At 44.1% G+C, this 27,262-nt stretch overlaps 1 protein-coding gene across 1 annotated transcript in view; it reads left to right on the top strand.

The window, feature by feature from the left end:
• The window catches only part of GRID2 (glutamate ionotropic receptor delta type subunit 2), a 1,221,843-nt gene that overhangs the window by 825,445 nt on the left and 369,136 nt on the right, over positions 1 to 27,262 (top strand). Inside the window, exon 9 of the mRNA XM_066574896.1 lies at positions 11,847 to 11,948. Coding sequence (XP_066430993.1) covers positions 11,847 to 11,948 — 102 coding nt within the window. The remainder of the gene's footprint in view (positions 1 to 11,846; positions 11,949 to 27,262) is intronic.

The following is a 27,262-nucleotide window of genomic DNA, read 5'->3' as shown; positions in this document are numbered from 1 at the left end:
TCTACATAGTGTGCTAGGTTCTGATAGTGTATATATGTAGTAAGCTAGGTTTTGATACTGTATCTATGTAGTAAGCTTGGTTCTGGTATCATATCTATTAAGTAAACTTGCTTCTGTTGCATTGTTCTTCTTCACAATGAAAATCTATGCTCTATGCACACATTCTTTCAATGCCTCCTTGTTGAAATGCGCTCATTTGGTATCTACTTAGTGACCAACCTAATATTTTACCATGTCCTGAATGGGGCCACTTTTAGATTTTGTTATGGGGCACTTTAAGTTTTCAATCTAACCCTGCATGCTGTGCTTCTCTTCTATAAACCACAAAAAAATTAAGCCTGAATAAGAATCATGTCCTCTATTATAGGGATGTGATGGTATCAAACAATCCACTTGTTGCTTCTCTACCTACTTTCTATATCATACCAAAATATTGCATACTGTGACTAGAGATGAGCGAGCACCCAAATGCTCGGGTCCGCGTTATTCGAGTCAAGCTTTTCGTAAAATTTGAGAGCTCTACTCGAGTAACGAACCCCATTGACTACAATATTCTGTCTCTCTCTCTCCCCTGCCTGCCAGACAAAAAATTTGCCAATGGCGCGCGCTGCGTCGCGGCGGGGAGGGGCCAAAACAGGCACGTCACAGCGGGGAGGAGCCAAAAACTGGGGGTCGAACACGATTTGATGTTTGTTTGAGTAACGAGCACCATCGAGTACGCTAATACTTGAACGAGCATCAAGCTCGGCAGAGTATGTTCGCTCAACTCTAACTGTGACCATTTGTTTTGAATCTGTTAGGGTGGAATACGCATAGCTTACTACGGCATGAGCAACAATACAAAATATATGTTGTGATACCTAAATGAATAGGTCCATTTCCTATCTTTATTGTGATATTTGTTTATTTTTATTTAGCAATTTTAGAGCCATAACTTCTATCCACTACTTGATGAAATCCACTTCACATATAGTGCACATTTTACTAGACTTTACCATTTAGGCGATAGAACATATTGTATGCTGTAGCTGAAACTCACTTAAAGTCTACAAAATAGATTTGGAAAAAAGCAAGGTTTGTTTTGCACAGCATTACTGAATAATATAATAACTCAATAGTCAATAGAAATGGAGTGATGTTCTTTTATTATCAGTGAACACTGCAATAATTGAAAATTGGAAAACACAATAAATTCCTGGCATGCAATAACTTGTTCAGCATCTTTGTGTGGTTTAACTATGCTATAATTCTGAGAGTCCAGTAGTGATCTGTGCGCATGAACCCTATATCTCATGCATCTAAACATGTTTACAAGGGCATCGTTGTGCAAAAAAACGAATATATCAGCACAGCTCTCTTGCCGGTATGTAATGAAGTAATTGGAACACTGTTATTCTTCCCTTAGTAGATATATGGAGCAACATCCTGCAGAGGCCAATTTAATAGTTATATCTTCTGCGCTGATAAAATTACTTTATACCAAAACTGACTGGAAAGATAATGTTACCTTTGGCCATATCTATTAAGATAGCAGCATGTTGTTATTTATATTACACACACACACACACATATATATATATATATATATATAATTTGAGTACAAATTACCCAAACATGCACCAGATATGCGAAAATGTCCAGTCTCCCTACATCAGGAGTGTACAACCTATGCAACCCCCAATCATCTGGATACAGAAATGTTTGCCTGTATATGGCTGCTCACATGTAGTTTATATGTCAGAGAAAAGGAAAGAAGAGGCATGGTCCCAGTTAGGGAGCAGAGCAGGGGCAGGCAAATAGTAGCGGTCCTCATATAGCTATCTATCCTATACATCAGGAGAATGGGTTTCGTAACCCTACTTGGCACTCCAGAAAGGAATATGTGAAATTGTTAGGCTGTTACTACTTCACCCATGATCTAAAATAGAGATAGACACATGTATGGACTCTTCCTCTGTTGGGGAAGAAGGGAACCCCCAATCCCCCAATGGGTGGAAGTCCTGGAAATGACACCTATTGGATATTTATGACATATACTTTTGCTATAAATGTATGACATGGTAATACCCCTCTGAGTTTAATTGCAACCCTTGGGAGTGGTTCAATATGAGAATGTGCTCGTCAAACCAGAAAAGGTTGTGCACTAGATAGAGCTATTCTGTAAGAGCAATTATAGTAGTAGCTTTTAAAAACATAAAGAAAAGGTGATAAGATGGTCCCGCGTTCAAAGAGACTGTAGATAGCAGTGTAGAATAAATTGTTGAACACTTACTTGGAGAGGTTTTTTTTTCGGTGAGCATGTAGAATCCTGGGTGTGCGTTCCAGTGGTTGGACATACGCATGCATGCTAACATGAAGTGAGCATAATGTATTTTGCTTAGAGGAGCATCTCACCAATATGAAGTGCGCATGTCTGTTTCAAGCTGGTATGCATGCGATCCACAGGAGAGGATCGCATGTATGTGATATATATATGTATTGTTCAGACCGTCCTGCTCTATAACATGCTGCCGACAGCTTGCACAACATGTTCAAGCTGACAGGTTCATTTAGGGTAAAACAACACAATATGGCTGGTCACGAATGGCCAAACCAGGCCCACCAGTGGCGGTCAATGGGTGCCCAAATTTTAACAGTAAATCTTGTGCCCATTCCCACTACACGTCACCGTGGTTTGGCCAAATGCAGTAAGTTGTACTGCATAATTTCAGCCATAGGACGCATTCACACAAAACATTTGTGCACAATATGCAGTGAATAGAGCCCATTGATTATTTCCCACGCATTTTCTTTGTGACAAAAAATACTCAGCAGGCTCTATTTTCTTGAACATTTTGCAGGGAAAGAGCACATATTGAATTAATTACAATAAGTCCACATTTCAATGAAAGGAAGCATGGGTGTGTGCTTTTTTGATCACACATGGGTGCAAATGTGTAACTCCCATGTGACACCAGCCTCACATAGAACCACTGAGAATGTATCAACAGCTGATAAAACAGTGGAGAACAAAGGTTATCTTTTTGCTTTTATTACATGTGATAATGACTTGTTCATTGCTTTTCTTTTTTGCTCAACAGTTAATGAGCTGGTAACTGGCTCAATATCAAGCTCATCAATTTTAGGAACTCACACCTTTGATGAGATAAGTAAATTGGGTCTGGCGGTGAAAAGGCATGTTATCTAAAGACGGAACAGTTACTTCTCAGCAGTAGATGTGATATTGATTTCTTACTTCCTTGCAACAAATTAACATAGTTTTTTTTTACCTGTATTTAGATGCCATATCTGGCAATACCATGAGCATGTTACTTAACCCATTAAGGAGTCTTGCCTAGTTTGGCACTTGAGGACACAAAGTTTTATTTTATTTTTATCTCCACTTTTTAAAAACCACAACTTTAATTATTTTTGCATCAACATAACAATGTGAGGGCTTGTTTGCTGTGTTGAGCTGTAATTTGTATTGCCGCCTTAAGGAATGCATATGTCTTTAAAAGGTTATAGTTTGGTTGTTTGTCACTCTCTATGCTTAAAAACCCTATCCTAGCCCTATTGGTCAGTAAGAGAGAGACTAGAGATAGCTGCCCTATAACTGGTGGATAAGCCCTACGCATGGGCTGGTTTAGGAGAATTAGATAAAAGAGAGAGGGGAGTGGCAGACAGGGTGAGTGAGCAGTGTGAGAATGTAGAAAGTAGAAGGAAAAAGCATAGGAGAAAGAAAAGGAATCCTGTGCTTCTAACTTGGTAAAGTGCCATAATATACAGATGAGGATTCTGTACTGAATGCCTGCATATTCATAGACGTGCATATCTGCCTCAAGTAACAAAGTAATGCTAAATATATGAGGTTGCTGCAAATTTTCCTCTTGAATAAATCTTTCCATTGATTCAAAGTTACATCCTGCCTCCTGGAGCCCCTTCTCACCACGTTAACATCTGCACTGAAGTACCACACTGTGCTCCAGGAAAAAGGACAATTTTAATTTTATTTTATTTTCCCCATTTTTATTATTATTTTGTCCAGCACAGGTTTTGGCTTATATACAGACTGGTGTCAGAAACGTGACAAATTACCACACGATCGTGTTTTTGTGCGCACCCATGTACATGCGAAAACACACGTGAATGTAGGTCTGTGCACCTGCCGACACCCCTGAATTGTTTTTCAGGGAAGGGTTTTACATATAAGCCCTTCCCTTGAGAAAAAGAATTTTAGTGTAAAAAAAGAAAAATAATAATAGTGAACGCATAGTCTGCAATGGCTGCTGCCAGCGGCTCCATTGAGAACAATGGTCTGCCGACACCCCTGCATTCTTTTTCAGGGAAGGGCTTTACATATAAGCCCTTCCCTGAAAAACAAGAATTTTAGTTTAAAAAGAAATATATATATACTTACCTGTCCGCAGCTGCTGTGACCCCTACGGGGATGAAGAACACATCTGCCGCATGCGGCACATGTTTCCTTCATCCCCGGTAGTAAAAAGAATTCCCTGCTGCTACATCTGCCACATCTGTACCGCACCTGTCACACATGTTAATTGATTTCAGGGAAGGGCTTTAAATATAAGCCCTTCCCTGAAAATCAAGTAAAAGGGCGCTCACATTCCCCCCCCCCCCCCCTCAGCTGCCAGGGCTTAGCCGCATCTTCTCTTGTTGTCCCCTGCTCTGTGGTGCTGATCTATCTATTTAAAGCCCTTCCCTGAAATCAATTGACGGGGTGTTAGCAGCAGAATCCTCTACCACCGCTGTCATGTGTGATAACTGTGGTAGAGAATTGAAGAATTCCTCTGCTGCATCTGTCACAGATGTGGCAGATGTAGCAGCAGGGAATTCTTTTTACTAGCAGGGATGAAGGAAACATTGGCAGCAGCGGTGGACAGTTAAGTTTATTTTATTTTTTTTTTTACACTAAAATTTTTGTTTTTCAGGGAAGGGTTATATGTAAAGCCGTGGCTCCATTGATAACAATGCGTGCATTCACTATGCTGCACGCATATCCTATCTTTGCAGGCACACACCTGTAAAGCACAGACATGTGCACACACCATAGGGAATGCATTGGGGCTAATAGACGCATGTTTTTGTGTGTGCGTATGCATGCACAAAATACACGCTCGTCTGAAGCCACCCTTACCCTATCTGATTTTACAGGTAGTCCAAAGAGACAGAAACTAAATTACTATGTTTTTCAACTGCATACCACCACCCAGTAGTGAGGGAAATCCGTAAAGCCACTGTGACTACCACCATTGCTGCTACCACCACCTACTGCTCTGCAGTCTGGCATGTTGCATTTGGGGTACATGTACATAGTAAGATAGTATGCTAGGCTGAAAAAAGATAAATGTCCATCCAGTTCGGCCTGTTTTCGCCCCCCATGTTGATCCAGAGGAAGGCAAAAGAAAACAATGAGTAGAAGCCAATTTACCTCATTTTGGGGGAAAAAATTCCTTCCTGACTCCATAATGTTTTATGTTTAGCTTGTAGGACTCTTTCTCATGTCCATATGCGTTGTTACGGTTGCCCGTACATCCTGTAAAATCGCATGAATGAAGAATTGCCACGATTGAGTCCCGAACTTTAGCCGCGTATTTTCTGACATTCACACAGGTGGCTGCTGCAAATAGGCAAAAAATTACGCAGCAGCACAGAAATCCCACGGTCAGCAGGAATCCTTGGAATAAGGGTGGCTTCAAACGAGCGTGTTTATGTGCTTGCATATGCGCGCACAAAAACATGCATCTATTACAACTAGAGATGAGCGAGCATACACGCTAAGGACAATTACTCGAGCGAGCATTGTCCTTAGCGAGTACCTGTCCGCTCAGAAGAAAAGATTCGGGTGCCGGCGGGGAGCGGTGGGGAAGAGCAGGGGGGAACGGAGGGGAGAGCTCTCCCTCCCTCTCCCCCCCCCCCCCCCCGCTCCCACCTGCTGACTCCCGCAACTCACCGCTTACCCGTGCCGGCACCCGAATCTTTTCTTCCGAGCAGGCAGGTACTCGCTAAGGACAATACTCGCTCGAGTAATTGTCCTTAGCGAGTATGCTCGCTTATCTCTAATTACAACCAATGCATTCCATATGGTATGTTCACATGTCCATGTTTTACAGGCGTGCGTCTGTAAAGATAGGACATGTGTGCACTATAGGGAATGCATGCATTACCTTCAATTGAGCAGCGGCTGCTGCCGGTGGCTCCATTGAAGGCAATGGTCAGCCAGCAACCCTTAATTGTTTTTCAGGGAAGAGCTTTAAATATAGAGTAAAAAAGAAAATATATATATATATATACACTTACCTGTCTGCCGCTGCGATGTCCCCCACGGGGATGAAGAACACATCTGCCACATGCAGTAGATGTTTTCTTCATCCCCGCAGGGACAGATGCATCTGTGACAGATGCAGCAAAGGAATTCTTTATCCCTGCAGGAATAAAGAATTTCCTACCGCAGCTGTCACAGAGGATTCCCTTAATTGTTTTTCAGGGAAGAGGTTTAAATATAAGCCATTCCCTGAAATCAAGCCAAAGTAGTGAAAAAATTTAAAAAAACACAAACTCACCTTTCTTTAGCTGCCGGGGCTCAGCTGCATCCTGTCTGCGCTGTCCCCAACTCTGCAATGAAGTTTTTTCAGCAGCCGGGAAATTAAAATCCCTACCTGCTGAAAGAGCTGCTTCTGATTGGCTGAGCACCAATTAATTTCCCGACTGCTAAAGGAACTTCATTGCAGAGCTGAGGACAGCGCAATACCCCCAAATAAGATAAAAAGAGAACCAATTTCAGCGCAAAAAGGTACTAAAATATAGCACTGTATGTGACAAAAAAACGCAGCAAAAATAATTTTGGCAGGCAAGAAAAAAAATAGGTCACTAAATCCACAATATGAGTAAAATTACAAAAAGGTGTCTGGTCCTTAAAGAACAAAACGCCCTTATGTTGTAAGGGGTTAAACATTCTGTTGTCAGTGATTTGAATGCACATCCCACAGATTCATTACCAAGTGTAGGTCAAGTTAACATATTAAACTTTTTGTCTTGAACAATTTTTGCAGTCCTTTATCCTGCTGAAAGAAACCACTGCCACTATAAAATACTGCTTCTATAAAGGTTTGCAATAAAGTTTTTGTAGGTAGTGCATGTCAAAATAACATCCACATGAATGACACTGAGAATTCAACTGTCTCTGTCAGCTTTCCATTTCCCCATAGTACATCATGGTGCTATTTCCTTCCAGGTAAGCAACGTTTACACAATCAATCATCATGATGTAAAAGAAACAGTGATCAATCAGGCCAGGCTATCTTTTTGCATTGCTTCATGGTCCACATCTGATACTCAAATGCCCATTCTAGGTGCGTTCAGTGGTGAACAAGAATGAGCATGGGCATGTAACCCCCTTGATCCTCACGTTCATCAGTGAGCCTTAGGCACCCATGACCTTATCACTGGCTCTCAGTTATCCTTCCTAGGGCCAATTTTGTTAAATCCTGCATAGTGAGAACACCTTTCAAGACCTGCTGTTTTGGACATACTTTGAAGCTCAACCCCACTCACCTTGCCCTTTTCACACTTTAGCTATTTTCAAATTCTCCTGAATCCTTAAGCTTGCCAATTTTTCTTGTTTTGAACGTATCAATGTCAAGGACTGACTGTTCAGATGTTGCCTAATATATCCCATGCCTTGACAAATGTCATTGTCATGAAATAGTCACTTTTATTCACTTCATCTGTCAGTGGCTATGATATATTACTCAAGATCTGCTGCACTGACACACGCAGCACTGCTCTAACTTATAAGGAGGTATCTGATATAGTATAAGGAGAAAGTCTCTTGTGCAGAAGTCAGAAGTTTCCTTATTACTTCAGTAAATGGAACTATAGATTATCAAGGGAAGGGGGGGTCAGTCCCGATAGAAAATCAAGTGGTTGCTAGGTCTGAATCTGAAGTATTACAACCAATGGCATACAATACTGTGTGCTTGAAAGAAGCTTACTTATTAGAAAGGTATTCGATATATGCTTTGGATAATAACTGAACAACTGAATCATTTTAATAAATATCCACAGTATTTTCCGTACTATTATAACTTCTAACAGAATTAAAGTTGGGCATGGTTCTTTGTTGCTTTTAGAACAGAATTCCTGTAACCTGGCACAGTATCACATTTCTGAACATTGATTTATTTGGAGTAATTACATTTTCAAAAAATTTGAAGTGCTAATTAGATTTGCGTTCTAATGTGATTTTCTTGTGTAGCTTAAAATGAAATTCAAAATTAATGTAATGTGAAGCAGCGACGGAATGCAATGTGTTCACAGTTTTCTGACTGTAAGAAATAAAAGTTTATTCTTTCTTATTGTCTACATTCATTTCCTTGCTTGCTTGAGGGGTATGCAATATATTGCAAAGCCCACATAAACCAGAGGGTTAGAGCTTGAAATATAGTCATATCTAATATTACAAAGGGAGCAATAAATCACACTGGTGGAAGAAAAACATTGTTTCACATAACTAACACTTTTCTAGAGCTACAGTCTTACAAATATTATCATCCAACCAATGTAATGTTACTATTACTAAATGTGTAGCCCTTAGGATAACGGTAATAGCCCAAAATAGTTGCACTGATCATTTCTAAGATCTGTAGCATGCTATAGTAAAAAAGCACTGGCATAAAAATATACGTAAAAACCATAGTATGAAAAGGTCCTTGCTAGTGCACAATTTTCTACAATTTCTCTCATGTATCACCTATATTCAACCCTGTTGTCCTGTTGTTGAATATGGAGGCAATGTGGAGAAAAGCAGTCAATTTAAAGATTGCAGATAGATATCAGCAATTGGTGAATGTAATGGGCAACCATTACATTCAAGTGTAGGTAGCGAGAACATACAGCAGAGCTGTCTGCAGGCAATCAAGCAGAGAACCTTTTGGATAATATACATCAAGTAGAACAAAAGCTGGGCATTCTGGAGGAAGAAGTCACATGGGCCTTGAAAAAAATTACCAAACAGGAAAGTTCTGGGCGTTGATCACATACCAGCTGAACTGCTCAAACCAATGTCAGTCAAGATCCTAACAGACTTATGTCAAAAGATCTGGAGCTTAGAATCATGGCCCAAAGACTGGACAAGATCTGTCTTTGTCACACTTCCAAAAAAAGGTGATGCTGTAGAATGTTCCAATTACCTCACTATCACCCTCATATCTCACACAAGCAAAAAATTTTTAAAGGTCACGCAAAAACACATTGTGACAATTGTTGAACGGGAACTGCCGGACGTTCAAGCTGGCTTCCACATAGAGAAGACCTGAGAGTATCAAAATTACGTGTGCATGAATTCATAAATTACAGCAAGGCATCTGATTGTGTTGAACATGATAATCTTTGGAAGTGTCTGAAGCAAATGGGCATCCCAGAACATATTGAACAGCTTATAAGGTCGCTTTACAACAACCAAAAAGCAACAGTCAGGACAGCTTATGGAAAGATTGGTTCTGAATCGAGAAAGGCGTATGGCAAGGCTGCATTCTATTACCAGTCCTTTTCAATCTTTACGCAGAAACGATCATGAGGCGATGCAATTTGGACAAACTAGAAATTAGAGTCAAAATTGGTAGCAGTAAGGTCAACAACCTTCGATATGCAGATGACACCACCCTGCTTGCGGAAAGTGAAAGGGACCTGGAATGCCTTATCCAACGAGAGCAAAAGAAATGCGAATGCATGGGACTGTATCTCAACAGCAAGAAAACGAAAGTCATGACCACAGTAAGCAACGGTACAGTGAACATAAAGATTAACAACAAAGAAGTCGAGTCGGTCCAAGCATTGCAACAAAAAACAGACTGGCCAATACAGTAGTCTTTCCCATAACGACGTATGGTTGCAAAAGTTTGACGCCAAGGAAAACAGACAGAAGGAAAATTAATGATTATCGCTCAATTTTGTTTGTTTGAGCAATATTCGTCCCGTGAAAATGGCCCTTTAGGCTGCCTTTAACAACAGCAATTACTGTAATGTTGTTTATGCAGGTCCTTCTTAGAGAATGCATCATTTGTGTGGTCAAGAATAGAGCGCTGTTTTGTGGTGTATGACCTCCATGTTCCCAAATGTGTCCAACATGTTTAGAATTCTTGTTAATACCACAAGTCACATATGGGAACATGGAGGTCATACACCACAAAACAGCGCTCTATTCTTAACTACGAAGTTGTATGACAGCCTTGGTAACATGCGATTTTACCATGACTGTTATTGACCTAAAGTTACTGTGAATCCCTAACTTGAAGAGAACTGTGACAATGTAAATATTATTAAATATATAAATATTATATTTTATAGTCTACTAAAACAGTTTGTTCATTTTTACCAAGGTGCCTTTCTCTTAAATTTTATGATTTCAGTTTAGTGTTTTATTTTACAAATATAATCACTTTTACCAAGGAAATTGCACTTAAAGAGGATCCTGTGCACATCAGAACGCTTTACACTGTCTATTGTGTTTTACCCTATTTGACCACGTGCGTAATAAGTTAACATGCAGCCCCAGTTTGTTACAAAATGGAACGTGTATGTCAATCAGTAATCAGATCTTGACAATAGCAGGCAATAAAAAAATCTGCCCGTTTTCTTTTTCCACCATATCAATAATCTGTGAAAAATTAGACTGGCAAACATCACCCTTCGGTGATACTATTAACATTTAGCTTGAGGAAGGCACAACAGTGCCGAAACGTCGCATTCATTTGTAATGGGGTAATAAAACGATTTTATACCTTCATACATCCGTTTATGCTGCCAGTTGATCATTCATACTATTAACAGTTAGGTCATTTACCCAGCCTATGATCACATATAAGCACTATGCTCACGATATGCTTTCTATATTGCATTGAGCATACCATCAGATACTTTCTTTATTGTCAAAAAGAGTTAAATTATAACGAAGTAAAACTGGCATATGGAGATCGAAAATGGCATATCTATATAATATGGTAATGTGCTTGTGTTTATACAGTAAATGTACTTTTTAGGGAAATGTGCACCTGCATGACATCAACTCATCATCCTCATTGGTAGCTGTAATTGCAGAAAATAAGATCATTTAAGTATTAGACAAATCACGTGATTTTGAGGATGTATCTTCTCACTATGCTATAACAGCACTAAGCATGCTTATAAACTGAGGTTTTGTTCATGGGGAAGTTTTGTTAGCTGATGTTAACAATATTTATAATTATGTTGTTTGTTAGAAACATTCATGGAAGAATATGTAGATATAATGAACAAATGGTTCCCCAACAACATTGGCAGACATACCACCTCGGAAGGGTTCAGCAGACATTCATCTACCAACAAAAGCTTGTACTAGTAACACTTTACTCACCAAAAGAAGATTCCTGCTTTTTTCAACCCCCCTCCCCCCCCCCCTTGTTTATACCCTAGGGTGGTGCCATTAAAAAACACAACACGTCCTAAAAAAAACAAGGCCTCGTACAGCTACGTCAATGAGTTGGGACTCTTGTAGGCCAGTCACTGAGAGGTTAAACAAAGAGAAAATATCTGAGGATATGAGGATGAGGATAATACAAGTAAAGCTTTTTGCAGCCTGCGTTCAGCTTTGTGGGATTGCACTGCATAAACTCAATTTAATCAAATATTTATTTTACTGTATCGAGTTCAGTATTCAAATGTTTGTTATTCACTGTTGGAAGATTTTCACATGGATGTTTCCAGTTACAGGTGCGGTCTTGTGTATCATTTATTAATGTCATTTTCTTGTATCACCAGTTCAGTTAGTTCTGATCATGATGGCTGTTTTTCTTTTTTATCCTACACAGCTTGGTTCATGGAATCCTGTGACTGGAATGAATGGTTCTCTAACAGATAGGAAGCTCGAAAACAACATGCGTGGTGTAGTGCTCCGTGTGGCCACAGTGCTGGTAAGGAGGCTTTTATTATATAAGAGATAATAGAAGAGTTATTCCTGTGCAATAAAAATTATAATATTACTATAACAGAGCCAGCACTTACTATATGAAAGGATTAAAGGGCTACTCCAGTAAAAGCACTTTTTTTCCATCCCTGCACCCCTCAGCTGATTCTCTGTCACACTATGCAGATTTTCTATGTATATTGCGTGTACTTCCATGCTGTGCAGCCTTCTGTCTAATACTTATCAGGCCCTACCTTGATTTTTAGATTTCTACCTGCTTTTTTCCCTCTATTCTGTGCTAACAATCACATGACACATCAGCACAGTGTCATATTGGCAGATAGAAAAAGTACCATTTCAGCCTGGTGGGAGGACAGCATAATTATCATCAGCCTTTGTATTCATATAAATAACTTAAAGACCATAAGTATACAGTCAGGAGGAAACACCCTCCTCCTGTAAAGCCTGTCTGGTACAGTCCATGTCATTTCATCATACGGGTATTCTGGTGACTGAAATAATCACTCTTTGAGAGAGCAGCGAGACAATTAGTTCTTAGGCAGTCACATGACCCAACTGAAAATAGTGTTCAGATAGAAAGGCATAACTAAATAAGGTAAGACTAGCTGACTTATATATGCTGAAAGACTAGTTACATAGTGAATATAAAAACGTTCTCACTTAAGTGTCCCTTTAAGAAAATAAAACATTTATCTAAAGACTGCAAAGACAAGCAAAATTGCAAACTTTCAAACATATATTCTGCTTTTTAATTTACATAGAATTAATCTCCCTGTAAATACATTTCATTACTTATCTTGTACTGATCCTGTGATGAAGACAGTATTATATTTAAGAACTGCATTCCAATTTCCGCCAAAGTCAAAGTCATGAATAAGGGTGCGTTCACACGAGTGTGCTTCGTGCATACTTAGGTGCGTACATACGTCCGCACCAAGGTACAAACAAAAACACCTGTGAACACAGCTGCGTGCTTGTTGTCAATGGAGCCGCGGCTGCTGCCCGCGGCTCCATTGAAAACAATGCTCTGCTGGCCCCCTGCATACTTACCTGTCGGCCGCTGCTGTGTCCCCCAGGGGGATGAAGAACACATCTGCATGTGGCAGATGTTTCCTTCATCCCCGCTAGTTAAAAGAATTCCCTGCTGCTACATCTGTCACATCTGTGGCAGATGCAGCAGAGGAATTCTTTAATTCTCAACCGCAGCTGTCACACATGACAGCTGCGATAGAGGATTCTGCTGCCGGCATCCCCGTCAATGGCTTTTCAGGGAAGGGCTTCATAAGCCCTTCTCTGAAAAGACATTTAAAAATGTGTATTAAAAAAAATCCACACTCACCTCCCTTTAGCTGCCAGGGCTCAGCCGCGACTTCTGGCGATGTCCCTGCCTCTGTAGTTCTGAGCTATCAGCGGCCGGGGATTTAAAATTCCTCCCTGCTGGTAGCTCTGATTGTGATTGACTGAAGTGCTTCAGCCAATCACAATCAGAGCTACCAGCAGGCGGGGATTTTAAATCCCCGCATTCTGCTGGCTGAGAACTATAGAGCCGGGGGCTTCAAAAGCCCTTCCCTGAAAAGCCTTTTAATATAGAGTGAAAAAAAATCTATACTTACCTGCCTTCAGCTGCCGGGGCTCAGCCGCGACTTCTGCCGCTGTCCTCGGCTCTGTAGTACTGAGCTATCAGCAGCCGGGGATTTAAAATCCCTGGCTGCTGATAGCTCAAAATAGCAGTGCAGAGCCGGGGACAGTGGCAGAAGTCGCCGCTGAGCCCCGGCACCCATGAATGGCTTTTCAGGGAAGGGCTTCATAAGCCCTTCCCTGAAAAGCCAATTAAAAGTAGTTTAAAAAAAATTTTAAAATGTACTTATCTGTCGGCCACTGCTGTGTCCCCCGTGGGGATGAAGAACACATCTTCATGCGGCAGATGTTTCCTTCATCCCCTGTAGTTAAAAGAATTCCCTGCTGCTACATCTGCCACATCTGTGCCAGATGCAGCAGAGGAATTCTTCATTTCTCTACCGCAGCTGTCACACGTGTCAGCTGCGGTAGAGGATTCTGCTGCCGGCAATTGATTTCAGGGAAGGGCTTTGAATATAAGCCCTTCCCTGAAAATTAAGTAACAGTTGTTTAAAAAAAAAAAAAAAAGATACTCACCTCCCTTTAGCTGCCGGGGCACAGCCGCGTCTTCTCCTGCTGTCCCCTGCACTGTGGTGCAGTCCCGCTGTCCACGAGCGGAGAATCATAGAGATTCTCTGCTCGTGGGCGACAAATTTAATACCATTCCCCGTGGTGAGCCTATCTGTCAGATAGGCTCAGTGCAGAGAACCGTCAGCTGTCTCCTGCTCCCCGGCGGCAGCTGCTGTGGCGGATCTCGCTACGCCCGTGGACATGCAGCCTTAGGGCTCAGTCACACAGGCATTTTTACACTCGTTTATTCACGCAGAAAAAAGATCGCACTGAGTGCATAAAAAAAGCGGGTGACCAAGTCCATTGCCACCCATATGTTCTATCTTTTGTCCATTCTAATTTTATGCGCCTGTAAAATTCGCACATGTGACCGCTTCCGTTGAAAAGCATTGGTTCTATATAGATGTGGACCGCAAACGCAACTGACAGACGCGCATTAAAACGCCCGAGTGACTAAGCCCTTATGTGATGGCTGTCTCATTTAACATTTTGGTTAATGTAGTCTCCTCTAGTTTGATCGCCCTCATCAGGTAATCCAAACCCAATTCCTAGAAAAAATTGTTTTACAAATAAAAGGGAAATAGAGTTGTGTGTGCGTGTATTCCTCTATAAGTGTGGCCAAGTTGTTAGCACTGTTACCTTTCATTGATGGGATCCTAGTTTCAAATCCCATCAAGGACAACATCTGCATGAAGTTTGAGAAATTCCATCAAGATATTACCCTTCATCAGATTTTAACCTACTACTCCAGCACTGCAAAGTACTGAGCCACTACACTTGTCCAGAGGGCAAGGTAGTAAAGCTGATTTTTATTCCCATTGAAATCAATGGCAGTTGAAATCAGCTATCCCGATTCATGATTATTTTTGGAACATCAAGTTGGGCCCTCCTGACCTGAATATTTCAATAATCACTCAACAGTGGTCTTCACTAGCCACTGTACAGTAATCTGTAGGAAATAAAATACTGTCCCTTTGTACTATATTATGGGTTGTTCAATTTAACTGTTAGTGGTTATGTCTCACATTGTGCTTGCTGTTTTTTTTTTCAATGACAACCAGCACAACTGTGAATTCAGCTCTGGGGTACAATCCAGGCTTAGAATAAGGTTGGTCTCACACAGGCAGATTTCAATTACGGAATCCACGCAAAGGATCAACAGCAAAAATGATTAGTAAGGTGTACATTAAAAAGGGAACCTTAGGGAATAACTACATTAGATGGGCTGATAAGAATAGGCAAGGATAGATAGACATATAGATAGATAGATATGAGATGATAGATAGATAGATAGATAGATAGATAGATAGATAGATAGATAGGTAGATAAATATGAGATCGATAAACATATAGTCAGATATGAGATAGATAGATAGATTGATAGATAGATATGAGATAGATAGACATATAGGTAGATAGATATGAGATCGATAAACATATAGATAGATAGATATGAGATAGATAGATAGATAGATAGATAGGTAGATAGATATTATATATATATATATATATATATATATATATATATATATATATATATATATATATATATATATATATATATATATATATTAGATAGATAGATGTGAGATAGATACATATGGATAGATAGATAGATGACATAGATAGATATGAGAAAGAAAGATAGATAAGAAATAGATAAATACAGAGAGATAGATAGATAGATAGATAGATAGATAGATAGATAGATGACATAGATAGATAGATAGATATGAGAAACAAAGATAGATAAGAAATAGATAGATAAATACAGAGAGATAGATAGATAGATAGATAGATAGATAGATAGATAGATAGATAGATAGATGACATAGATAGATAGATATGAGAAAGAAAGATAGATAAGAAATAGATAGATAGATACAGAGAGATAGATAGATATGAGATAGATAGATAGATAGATAGATGACATAGATAGATAGATATGAGAAAGAAAGATAGATAAGAAATAGATAGATAAATACAGAGAGATAGATAGATAGATAGATAGATAGATAGATAGATAGATAGATAGATATTGTAGCTGTTGTCTGCAACCATTTGCATGGATTTATTGAGCTTATAACAAGTTTATTTGAATTCATAAGCAGTTATTTGTCTACAGAGGCTTCCTTGACAGAAGATGAAAATGTATTGTGATTTACAGTTACAGCTCAGTCTGTAAAAACTATTCATGAGAGAAATATTAGTATCACATGCTCGTATTGTAAAGGGCGCTCATCATGGCTCAGTCCTCAGCTACAGCGCCTTGTTTATTTTTCTTATTTCCTTTCACGATTACCTCTGCTTTCATTTCTTCCCACACACATTAATAGGTTATTGACTATGTGTGGATGAAAAGGATTTTAAAAAGTCACTCCTTAATGAAGACTGCTGAGTCTAGTCAATGCCATGGAATCAAGCTTCTACTCGCCAATATTAGATCAATGTGGCATTTTCCATGAAATAAAGGTTTTATCAATATGACTCAATTTCAGGGAGGACAAAAACTAAATTAGTTTGTTCTACACACATTGATATTTTTAAGTTAAATCTGTTTATAAGAGGACTCCGCACTTCAACTGCTGCATTTATATATTAGATTGGAAAAAGAACATGTGGTCACCTTTGATTTGATTCTCCTTTTCCTGATCAGAGTCTTGATTTGGGCTAAAGAATAGTTGCCATATATCTGACACCCTTAACTGATGTGGAATACTGCTGTCTGTATTTTTAGAACAGTTCAAACTGATTACACTGAAAAGAGACAATGTATCCTAGTAAGGCCTCGTTCACACTAGCATTTTTACGCTCGCACATACGCACGCACAAATCTATGCGTCTATTATAACTAACTATTGTTTCCCTATGATGTATTCACATGTCCGTGTTTTACAGGCATGCAAACGCGCACACCTGCAAAAGATAGGACATGCGTGCACCACAGGTCCGTGCTGTGCATTAATATTCCCCATGGGGAGTCCCCTTGTCAATGAACACTGTGACAGCACTGTCACAGTGTTCAATGACAAGGGAACTCCCCACAGGGACTAAAGAATCCCCTGTGACAGCTGTGGCAGAGGATCACAATGTTTTCCCATTGCTTTCAATGGGGCCACAGCTGCTGCCAGCAGCCCCATTGAGAGCAATGGGCTGCTGGCAACTCCTGCAGTGATTTTCGGGGAAGGACTTTAAATATAAGCCCTTCCCGGAAAATCATTCCTAGCAGGATTTTCAGGGAAGGGCTTATATTTAAAGCCCTTACCCGAAAATCACTGTGGCAGGGGTCGGCATCCTATTGCTTTCAATGGGGCAACCAGCAGCAGTGGCTTCGTTCACATGTGTTTTGGTACGTGCGTGGATGCACGGATTTGTGCACACACATGCATGTGCAAAACAACACTTGTGTGAACGAGGCCTAAAGCTCAGTCACACGGGCGCATTGGCACCCGTACACAGGCGCTGATGCGCCCGTGTGACTGAGCCCTCACTGCAGGAGGAAGACAGCCATACCTCAAGACGGACGTCTCTCTGCAGCGCTGAAGAAAGAACACATGACCGGCAATGAAGCCGGTCACATGTTCTTTCTCCCGGCGCTGCAGAGAGACGTCTGTCTTGAGGTACGGCCGTCTCCTTCCTGCAGTAACATGGGTGCCGATGCACCCGTGTGACTGAGCCCTAAGGGTGGTTTCTCATCAACCTCCAGGGTTCCAGTTTCCTGCTCCAAATGGCTTTTGTCTTAGGACAGGATCGAACAGTGCCAAATGGACCTCATTGACTATAACGAGGTCTGTTCAGTTTCTGCTCAGCTACCCAGCTTTTAGATGGAAGAAAAGGTGCTGCATTCAATGCTTTTTCTTCTGGTATTTTGAGCCGGATCTGGGGGGGGGGGGGGGGGGGATCTACTTCAAATGTGAAACCACCCTAACATATATAAAGTGCCTGTTTGATATAAAGATTGTTAAGAGGCTTATGACTTTTGATACCCAGAGACGCAGATCACTCTTTGGAAATGTTCACAAGTCTCTTATTTGAAGGAGAAAAATCTGATGTGGATTTTAAGGAAGTTTGCATCAAATATCTGTCTGTGATGCTATTTAGAAACAAAATCAGCTCTGAAAGTTATTTAAAAAAAAAAAAGATTATCATGGTCATTTTTATACGATAATCACTTTTTTATACTAGTATAATTACATTTATACCTTTTGTACTTAGGATAGCTTATCATGTTATCATCATCATCATTACCACAGTACTGCCTCTTAACCTATCATAAAGGAATTTTGTCAAGATGGTATCCCCTATTCATATGGACAGAAAAAAAAGCACATATGTGTCTTGCCCTATCTTTCGACCGATATATGCTGGTGGCCCCTATAGACTCCTATTAGAGCTGTAAAATCTCTGCCTGCTGAAAGAGCTGAATGTGATTGACTGAGGTGCTCAGCCAATCACAGGCAGCTCTCGCCCGTCATTCATTCGGGGAGAGCTGCCTGTGATTGGCTGACCACCTCAGCCAAACACATTCAGCTCTTTCAGCAGCGGGATTTTAAATTCCCACCTGCTGATAGATCAGCACCACAGTGCAGGGGACAGCAGGAGAAGACACGGCTGAGCCCTGGCAGCTGAAGGGAGGTGAGTATCTATTTTTTTTTGTTTTTTAAACCACTTTTACTTGATCTTCAGGGAAGGGCTTATATTTATTGCCCTTCCCTGAAATCAATTGCCGGCAGCAGAATCCTCTACCATAGCTGACATGTGTGACAGCTGCGGTAGAGAATTGAAGAATTCCTCTGCTGCATCTGCCACAGATGTGGCAGATGTAGCAGCAGGGAATTCTTTTAACTAGTGGGGATGAAGGAAACATCTGCCACATGCGGCAGATGTGTTCTTCATCCCCGGGGAGGACACAGCAGCGGCGGACAGGTAAGTAAATTTTTTTTTTTCACACTAAAATTTTTCTTTTTCAGGTGTGCCAGCAGACCATTGTCTTCAATGGAGCCGCTGGCAGCAGTGGCTCCATTGAAGAGAATGCCTGCATTTTTTTTTTTACACTAAAATTTTTCTTTTTTTAAGGGAAGAGCTTATATGTAAAGCTATTCCCTGAAAAAGAATGCAGGGAGCTGGCAGACCGTTGTTTTCAATGGATCCACCGGCAGCAGCCGTTGCTCCATTGAAAACAATGCATGCATTCCCTATGGTGTACGCATGTCCTATCTTTGCAGGCACGCACCTACAAAGTGCGGACATGTGCACACACTATAGGGAATGCATTGTTGCAAATAGAAGCGTGTTTTTGTGCGTGCATATGTACGCACAAAAACACGCTTGTGTAAACACACCCTTAGGCCTCAGTCACAGGGGCGCATCGGCACCTGTACACAGGCGCCGATGTGCCCGTGTGACTGACACCAGCAGACAGACGTACCTGCAGACGGACGTCTCTCTGCAGCGCTGGAGGAAAGAACATGTGACCGGCTTCATTGCCGGTCATGTGTTCTTTTCTCTGGCGCTGCAGAGAGACGGCCGTCTGCAGATACATCCGTCTCCTTTCTGCAGTCACACAGGCGCATCGGCGCCCGTGTACGGGTGCCGATGCGCCAGTGTGACTGAGGCCTTAGGGCTCAGTCAGATGGGTGTTATTTACATGCATATATTTGCGCGTGAAAAAAATCGCACTCTGTGCGGAAAATAATGGCATAACCACTGACACCCATATGTTCTATCTTTTGTAGGTACGAATTTTACGCGCATGCAAAAGCATTGATTCTATATAGATGCGAATCGCAAACACAAAAAACATGCGCAGCAAAAAATGCCCATCTGACTGAGCCCATAGAAGTCATTTTAAGGATTTATGCCAAATTGAGGGATTTCTGAGCTGCTGCGTAATTTTTTAATAATACATCGCACCTTGTAGTGTGAATGGACGAGAAAACGCTAATTAAGCAAAGGACTTGATTGCGTCATTTCTTCATTCACACAATTTAACGGCGCGTGCGGACAATCACAAAAACACATGCGCTCTTGTCAAGGAGCCCTTAGAGCTCTACTACCGCTGTGCATGTAGTAGATGTGTTGAATGAATTAACTCTAGAGATGAGCGAACGCGTTCGTCCGAGCTTGATATTCGTGCGAATATTAGGGTGTTCGGGATGTTCGTTATTCGTGACGAACACCATGCGGTGTTCTGGTTACTTTCACTTCCTTCCCTGAGACGTTAGCGCGCTTTTCTGGCCAATTGAAAGACAGGAAAGGCATTACAACTTCCCCCTGCAACGTTTAAGCCCTATACCACCCCCCTGCTGTGAGTGGCTGGCGAGATCAGGTGTTCGCCTAATATAAAAGTCGGCCCCTCCCGCGGCTCGCCTCAGATGCGGTGTGAGTTAGATGAGGGACAGTGCTGTTTATACCGGAGCTGCTGTAGGGAAAGAATTGGTAGTTAGTGTAGGCTTCAAGACCCCCCAAAGGTCCTTATTAGGGCCACTGATAGCTGTGTGTTGGCTGCTGTTAGCAGTGGGATTTTTTTTTTTTTCTCAAAATCGCCTCTGCAGACCGTTGCACCTGGCATTAGGGACAGAAGTGCTGCATAGGCAGGGAGAGTGTTAGGAGTGAGTGTAGCCTTCAAGAACCTCAACGGTCCTTTCTAGGGCCATATTTATCCGTGTGCAGTACTGTCCAGGCTGCTGTTGGCTGTGCTGCATTTTTTTTGGGCTTCTCAAAATCGCCTCTGCAGAGCATTGCACCCTCCATTGATACTGCAGGGAAAGAATTGTATAGGCAGGGCCACAACACAGTTATTATTCATAGAATATACGCAGTGCTGCCTGTTGGTGGGAAAAAACTGAAAAGAAATCTATTTGTCCAGCCTGTGTCCGTCCTTACGCCTGTGGAGACGTGTGAGCTGCGTGAAAAACATTGCTAAATCATACGCAGCCAGCTACGCTTTACTGCTGGGTTCGCCATTTGCTTTCCTTAATTGGGGAAAAAAATACCTGCTCTCCAAGAGTTATAATAACTCTGCTACCCTCACGTTCTGTGACACATAAGCAGGGACACAGCGCAGTTATTAAACTTCGCAGGTTCATTGAATATACGCAGTGCTGCCTGTTGGTGGGAAAAAACTGAAAACAAATCTATTTGTCCAGCCTGTGTCCGTCCTTACGCCTGTGGAGACGTGTGAGCTGCGTGAAAAACATTGCTAAATCATACGCAGCCAGCTACGCTTTACTGCTGGGTTCGCCATTTGCTTTCCTTAATTGGGGAAAAAAATACCTGCTCTCCAAGAGTTATAATAACTCTGCTACCCTCACGTTCTGTGACACATAAGCAGGGACACAGCGCAGTTATTAAACTTCGCAGGTTCATTGAATATACGCAGTGCTGCCTGTTGGTGGGAAAAAACTGAAAACAAATCTATTTGTCCAGCCTGTGTCCGTCCTTACGCCTGTGGAGACGTGTGAGCTGCGTGAAAAACATTGCTAAATCATACGCAGCCAGCTACGCTTTACTGCTGGGTTCGCCATTTGCTTTCCTTAATTGGGAAAAAAAATACCTGCTCTGCCACAGTTAATAACTCTGCTACCCTCACGTTCTGTGACACATAAGCAGGGACACAGCACAGTTATTAAACTTAGATAATTCATTCACTAGAGGCAGTGGGGCCTTTCGTTTTCCAAAAAGGGCAAAAATTATATTTGGCCTGCAGTCTTGCGCCAATTTATTTCCTGCCTGGGAAATCTAATCACTGGTAATACAGCATGCTGAGGGGTAGGGGTAAGCCTAGAGGACGTGGACGTGGACGTGGCCGAGGACGCGGAGGGCCAAGTCAGGGTGTGGGCACAGGCCAAGCTCCTGATCCAGGTGTGTCGCAGCCGACTGCTGCGCGATTAGGAGAGAGGCACGTTTCTGGCGTCCCCACATTCATCGCCCAATTAATGGGTCCACGCGGGAGACGGTTATTAGAAAATGAGCAGTGTGAGCAGGTCCTGTCCTGGATGGCAGAAAGTGCTTCGAGCAACCTATCGTCTACCCGCAGTTCTGCGCCGTCCACTGCTGCCAATCCGAATCCTCTGTCTGCTGCTCCTCCTTCCTCCCAGCCTCCTCACTCCACTACAATAACACCTGCTCAGGAGCGGGAGCACTCCCAGGAACTGTTCTCGGGCCCCTGCTTAGATTGGGCAGCAGCGGTTCCTCTCCCACCAGAGGAGTTTATCGTCACTGATGCCCAACCATTCGAAAGTTCCCGGGGTCCGGGGGAAGAGGCTGGGGACTTCCGCCAACTGTCTCAACAACTTTCTGTGGGTGAGGAGGACGATGACGATCAGACACAGTTGTCTTGCAGTGAGGTAGTAGTAAGGGCAGTAAGTCCCAGGGAGCAGCGCACAGAGGATTCGGAGGAAGAGCAGCAGGACGATGAGGTGACTGACCCCACCTGGTGTGCAACGCTTACTCAGGAGGACAGGTCTTCAGAGGGGGAGTCAAGGGCATCAGCAGGGCAGGTTGCAAGAGGCAGTGCAGTGGCCAGGGGTAGAGGCAGGGCCAGACCGAATAATCCACCAAGTGTTTCCCAAAGCGCCCCCTCGCGCCATGCCACCCTGCGGAGGCCGAGGTGCTCTAAGGTCTGGCAGTTTTTCACAGAGACGCCTGACGACCGACGAACAGTGGTGTGCAACCTTTGTCGCGCAAAGCTCAGCCGGGGAGCCAACACCAACAGCCTCACCACCACCAGCATGCGCAGACATATGATGGCCAAGCACCCCACAAGGTGGGACGAAGGCCGTTCACCGCCTCCGGTTTGCACCCCTGCCTCTCCCCCTGTGCCCCAACCTGCCACTGAGATGCAACCCCCCTCTCAGGACACAGGCACTACCGCCTCATGGCCTGCACCCACACCCTCATCTCCGCTGTCCTCGGCCCCATCCAGCAGTGTAGTTCAGCGCACCGTTCAGCCGTCGCTTGCGCAAGTGTTCGAGCGCAAGCGCAAGTACGCCGCCACGCACCCGCACGCTCAAACGTTAACCGTCCGCATCGCAAAATTCATCAGCCTTGAGATGCTGCCGTATAGGGTTGTGGAAACGGAGTCCTTCAAAAGTATCATGGAGGCGGCGGCCCCGCGCTACTCAGTTCCCAGTCGCCACTACTTTTCCCGATGTGCCGTCCCAGCCCTGCACGACCACGTCTCCCGCAACATTGTGCGCGCCCTCACCAACGCGGTTACTGCCACGGTCCACTTAACTACGGACACGTGGACAAGCACAGGCGGGCAGGGCCACTACATCTCCCTGACGGCACATTGGGTGAATTTAGTGGAGGCTGGGACAGAGTCAGAGCCTGGGACCGCTCACGTCCTACCCACCCCCAGAATTGCGGGCCCCAGCTCGGTGCTGGTATCTGCGGAGGTCTATGCTTCCTCCACTAAAGCACCCTCCTCCTCCTCCTCCTCCTCTGTCTCACAATCAAGATGTGTTAGCAGCAGCATGTCGCCAGCAGTCGGTGTCGCGCGGTGTGGCAGCACAGCGGTGGGCAAGCGTCAGCAGGCCGTGCTGAAACTACTCAGCTTAGGCGATAAGAGGCACACGGCCCACGAACTGCTGCAGGGTCTGACACAGCAGACGGACCGCTGGCTTGCGCCGCTGAGCCTCCAACCGGGCATGGTCGTGTGTGACAACGGCCGTAACCTGGTGGCGGCTCTGCAGCTCGGCAGCCTCACGCACGTGCCATGCCTGGCCCACGTATTTAATTTGGTGGTTCAGCGCTTTCTGAAAAGCTACCCACGCTTGTCAGACCTGCTCGTAAAGGCGCGCCGGCTCTGCGCACATTTCCGCAAGTCCCACACGGACGCTGCCACCCTGCGCACCCTGCAACATCACTTTAAGCTGCCAGTGCACCGACTGCTGTGCGACGTGCCCACACGGTGGAACTCTACGCTCCACATGTTGGCCAGGCTCTATGAACAGCGTAGAGCTATAGTCGAATACCAACTCCAACATGGGCGGCGCAGTGGGAGTCAGCCTCCTCAATTCCTTTCAGAAGAGTGGGCCTGGTTGGCAGACATCTGCCATGTCCTTGGTAATTTTGAGGAGTCTACCCAGGTGGTGAGCGGCGATGCTACAATCATTAGCGTCACCATTCCTCTGCTATGCATCTTGAGAAATTCCCTGCAAACCATAAAGGCAGCTGCTTTGCGCTCGGAAACGGGGGCGGGGGAAGACAGTATGCCGCTGGATAGTCAGGGCACCCTCCTGTCTATTTCTCAGCGCGTACAGGAGGAGGAGGAGGAGCATGAGGAGGATGAGGAGGAGGGGGAAGAGACAGCTTGGCCCGCTGCTGACGGTACACCGGCTAATTGCCTGTCATCCTTTCAGCGTGTATGGCCTGAGGAGGAGGAGGAGGAGGAGGAGGAGGATCCTGAAAGTGATCTTCCTAGTGAAGACAGCCATGTGTTGCGTACAGGTACCCTGGCACACATGGCTGACTTCATGTTAGGATGCCTTTCTCGTGACCCTCGCGTTGCACGCATTCTGGCCACTACGGATTACTGGGTGTACACACTGCTCGATCCACGGTATAAGGAGAACCTGCCCACTCTGATTCCCGAAGAGGAAAGGGGTTCGAGAGTGTTGCTATACCACAGGACCCTTGCGGACAAGCTGATGGTAAAATTCCCAGCCGACAGCGCTAGTGGCAGAAGGCGCAGTTCCGAGGGCCATGTTGCAGGGGATGTGCGTAGATCGAGCAGCATGTACATCCCAGGCAGTGCAACAGTCTTTAAGGGCCTGGCCAGCTTTATGGCTCCCCACCAAGACTGTGTCACCGCTCCCCAGTCACGGCTGAGTCGGCGGGAGCACTGCAAAAGGATGGTGAGGGAGTACGTAGCGGATCGCACGACCATCCTTGGTGACGCCTCTGCCCCCTACAACTACTGGGTGTCGAAGCTGGACACGTGGCCTGAACTAGCCCTGTATGCCCTTGAGGTGCTTGCTTGTCCTGCGGCTAGCGTCTTGTCGGAGAGGGTGTTTAGTGCGGCTGGGGGAATCATCACCGATAAGCGTAGCCGCTTGTCAACCGACAGTGCCGACAGGCTAACACTCATCAAGATGAACAAAGGCTGGATTTCCCCAGACTTCTGTTCTCCACCAGCGGACAGCAGCGATACGTAAGCAATACGTAGGCTGCACCCGCGGATGGAAGCTACGTTCTCTCTCACCATCCAAAACGGGGACATTTCTGCTTCATCAATCTGTGTCTAATATTCCTCCTCCTCCTCCTCCTGCTCCTCCTCCTGAAACCTCACGTAATCACGCTGAACGGGCAATTTTTCTTAGGGCCACAAGGCTCACTCAAATAATTTTTCAGAACAATTTTTATAAGTTTCAATTAGCTTAAAAGCGTTGGAACTTTAACTTGAACCAATTTTTCGTTACACTGGGCTGCCTCCAGGCCTAGTTACCACTTAAGCCACATTAACCAAAGCGATTCACCTGCCATCTTGGTTGGGCATGGCCAATTTTTACTGAGGTACATTAGTACTGTTGGTACACCAATTTTTTGGGGCCCTCACCTACAGTGTAATCATAGTAATTTCTATGTTCTTCGCCTGCACTCATGGTACAGAAAGGTGTGTGGGGTTGGCCTACAGTTTAGCTACATAAATGTCACTTGTGCCTTGGCTATACTAAGGCTACTGAAATGGAACGAAGACTGCGCTCCCGCTATACTGCTGCTTCAGAATTGTTACTGGGGCCTGTCTTGAGTGCTACTATTGCTTACATGGAACGAAGACTGCGCTCCCGCTATACTGCTGCTTCAGAATTGTTACTGGGGCCTGTCTTGAGTGCTACTATTGCTTACATGGAACGAAGACTGCGCTCCCGCTATACTGCTGCTTCAGAATTGTTACTGGGGCCTGTCTTGAGTGCTACTATTGCTTACATGGAACGAAGACTGCGCTCCCGCTATACTGCTGCTTCAGAATTGTTACTGGGGCCGGTCTTGAGTGCTACTATTGCTGACATGGAACGAAGACTGCGCTCCCGCTATACTGCTGCTTCAGAATTGTTACTGGGGCCTGTCTTGAGTGCTACTATTGCTTACATGGAACGAAGACTGCGCTCCCGCTATACTGCTGCTTCAGAATTGTTACTGGGGCCTGTCTTGAGTGCTACTATTGCTTACATGGAACGGACACGTGGAGAGGACACGTAGTGCCTCAAAAACATCCCCCTCCTCCTCCAACAGGGAAAACATTGTTGGCAAATGCCTTTGCATTGGTTCGTCTGGCGGCAGTCCAAGAATTTCACCTTTACCGACACTACTAGAGAGCCCCCCCACCATCCCCCCGCCACGGCCCACTTAATCCTGGCCACATTCCGAAAACCAACAAAATACAACCGTGGTACTAGGTCCGCAGTCACCACCACATTACCACCAACGCGGTTACTGTTAAGGTGCATATAACCACGGACACGTGGAGAGGACACGTAGTGCCTCAAAAACATCCCCCTCCTCCTCCAACAGGGAAAACATTCTTGGCAAATGTCTTTGCATTGGTTCGTCTGGTGGCAGTCCAAGAATTTCACCTTTACCGACACAACGAGAGCCCCCACACCATCCCCCCGCCACGGCCCACTTAATCCTGGCCGCATTCCGAAAACCAACAAAATACAACCGTGGTACTAGGTCCGCAGTCACCACCACATTACCACCAACGCGGTTACTGTTAAGGTGCATATAACCAGTCTGACTGGGGCATGCAGACACCTTGACAGAATGAATAGTGTGTGGCACATAGGTTCCCCATTGCTATGCCCACGTGTGCAGCTCCTGATGGCGGTGGCACAGGATTGTATTTCTCATTGCTTCTGTACAGCATTGTGGGCTATCGCCCCGCCCCTATTAAAGAGGGTCGCTACCTAGCCGTGCCAACCCTGTGCAGTGTGTGCCTGCGGTCCCTCGTCGTGGCAGACGCACTTCTAAATAGACGTGAGGGTGGTGTGGCATGAGGGCAGCTGAAGGCTGCGCAGGGACAGTTTGGTGTGCGCTGTGGGGGGGAGGGGGTGCGGTTGGGCAGCATGTAACTCAGGAGAAGTGGCAGTGGAGTGTCATGCAGGC

Source organism: Eleutherodactylus coqui, chromosome 7, assembly GCF_035609145.1.
Source record: "Eleutherodactylus coqui strain aEleCoq1 chromosome 7, aEleCoq1.hap1, whole genome shotgun sequence".
NCBI lineage: Eukaryota > Metazoa > Chordata > Amphibia > Anura > Eleutherodactylidae > Eleutherodactylus > Eleutherodactylus coqui.
The sequence above is the reverse complement of the archived record's forward strand: the minus strand, read 5'-3'. Positions and strand labels throughout refer to the sequence as shown.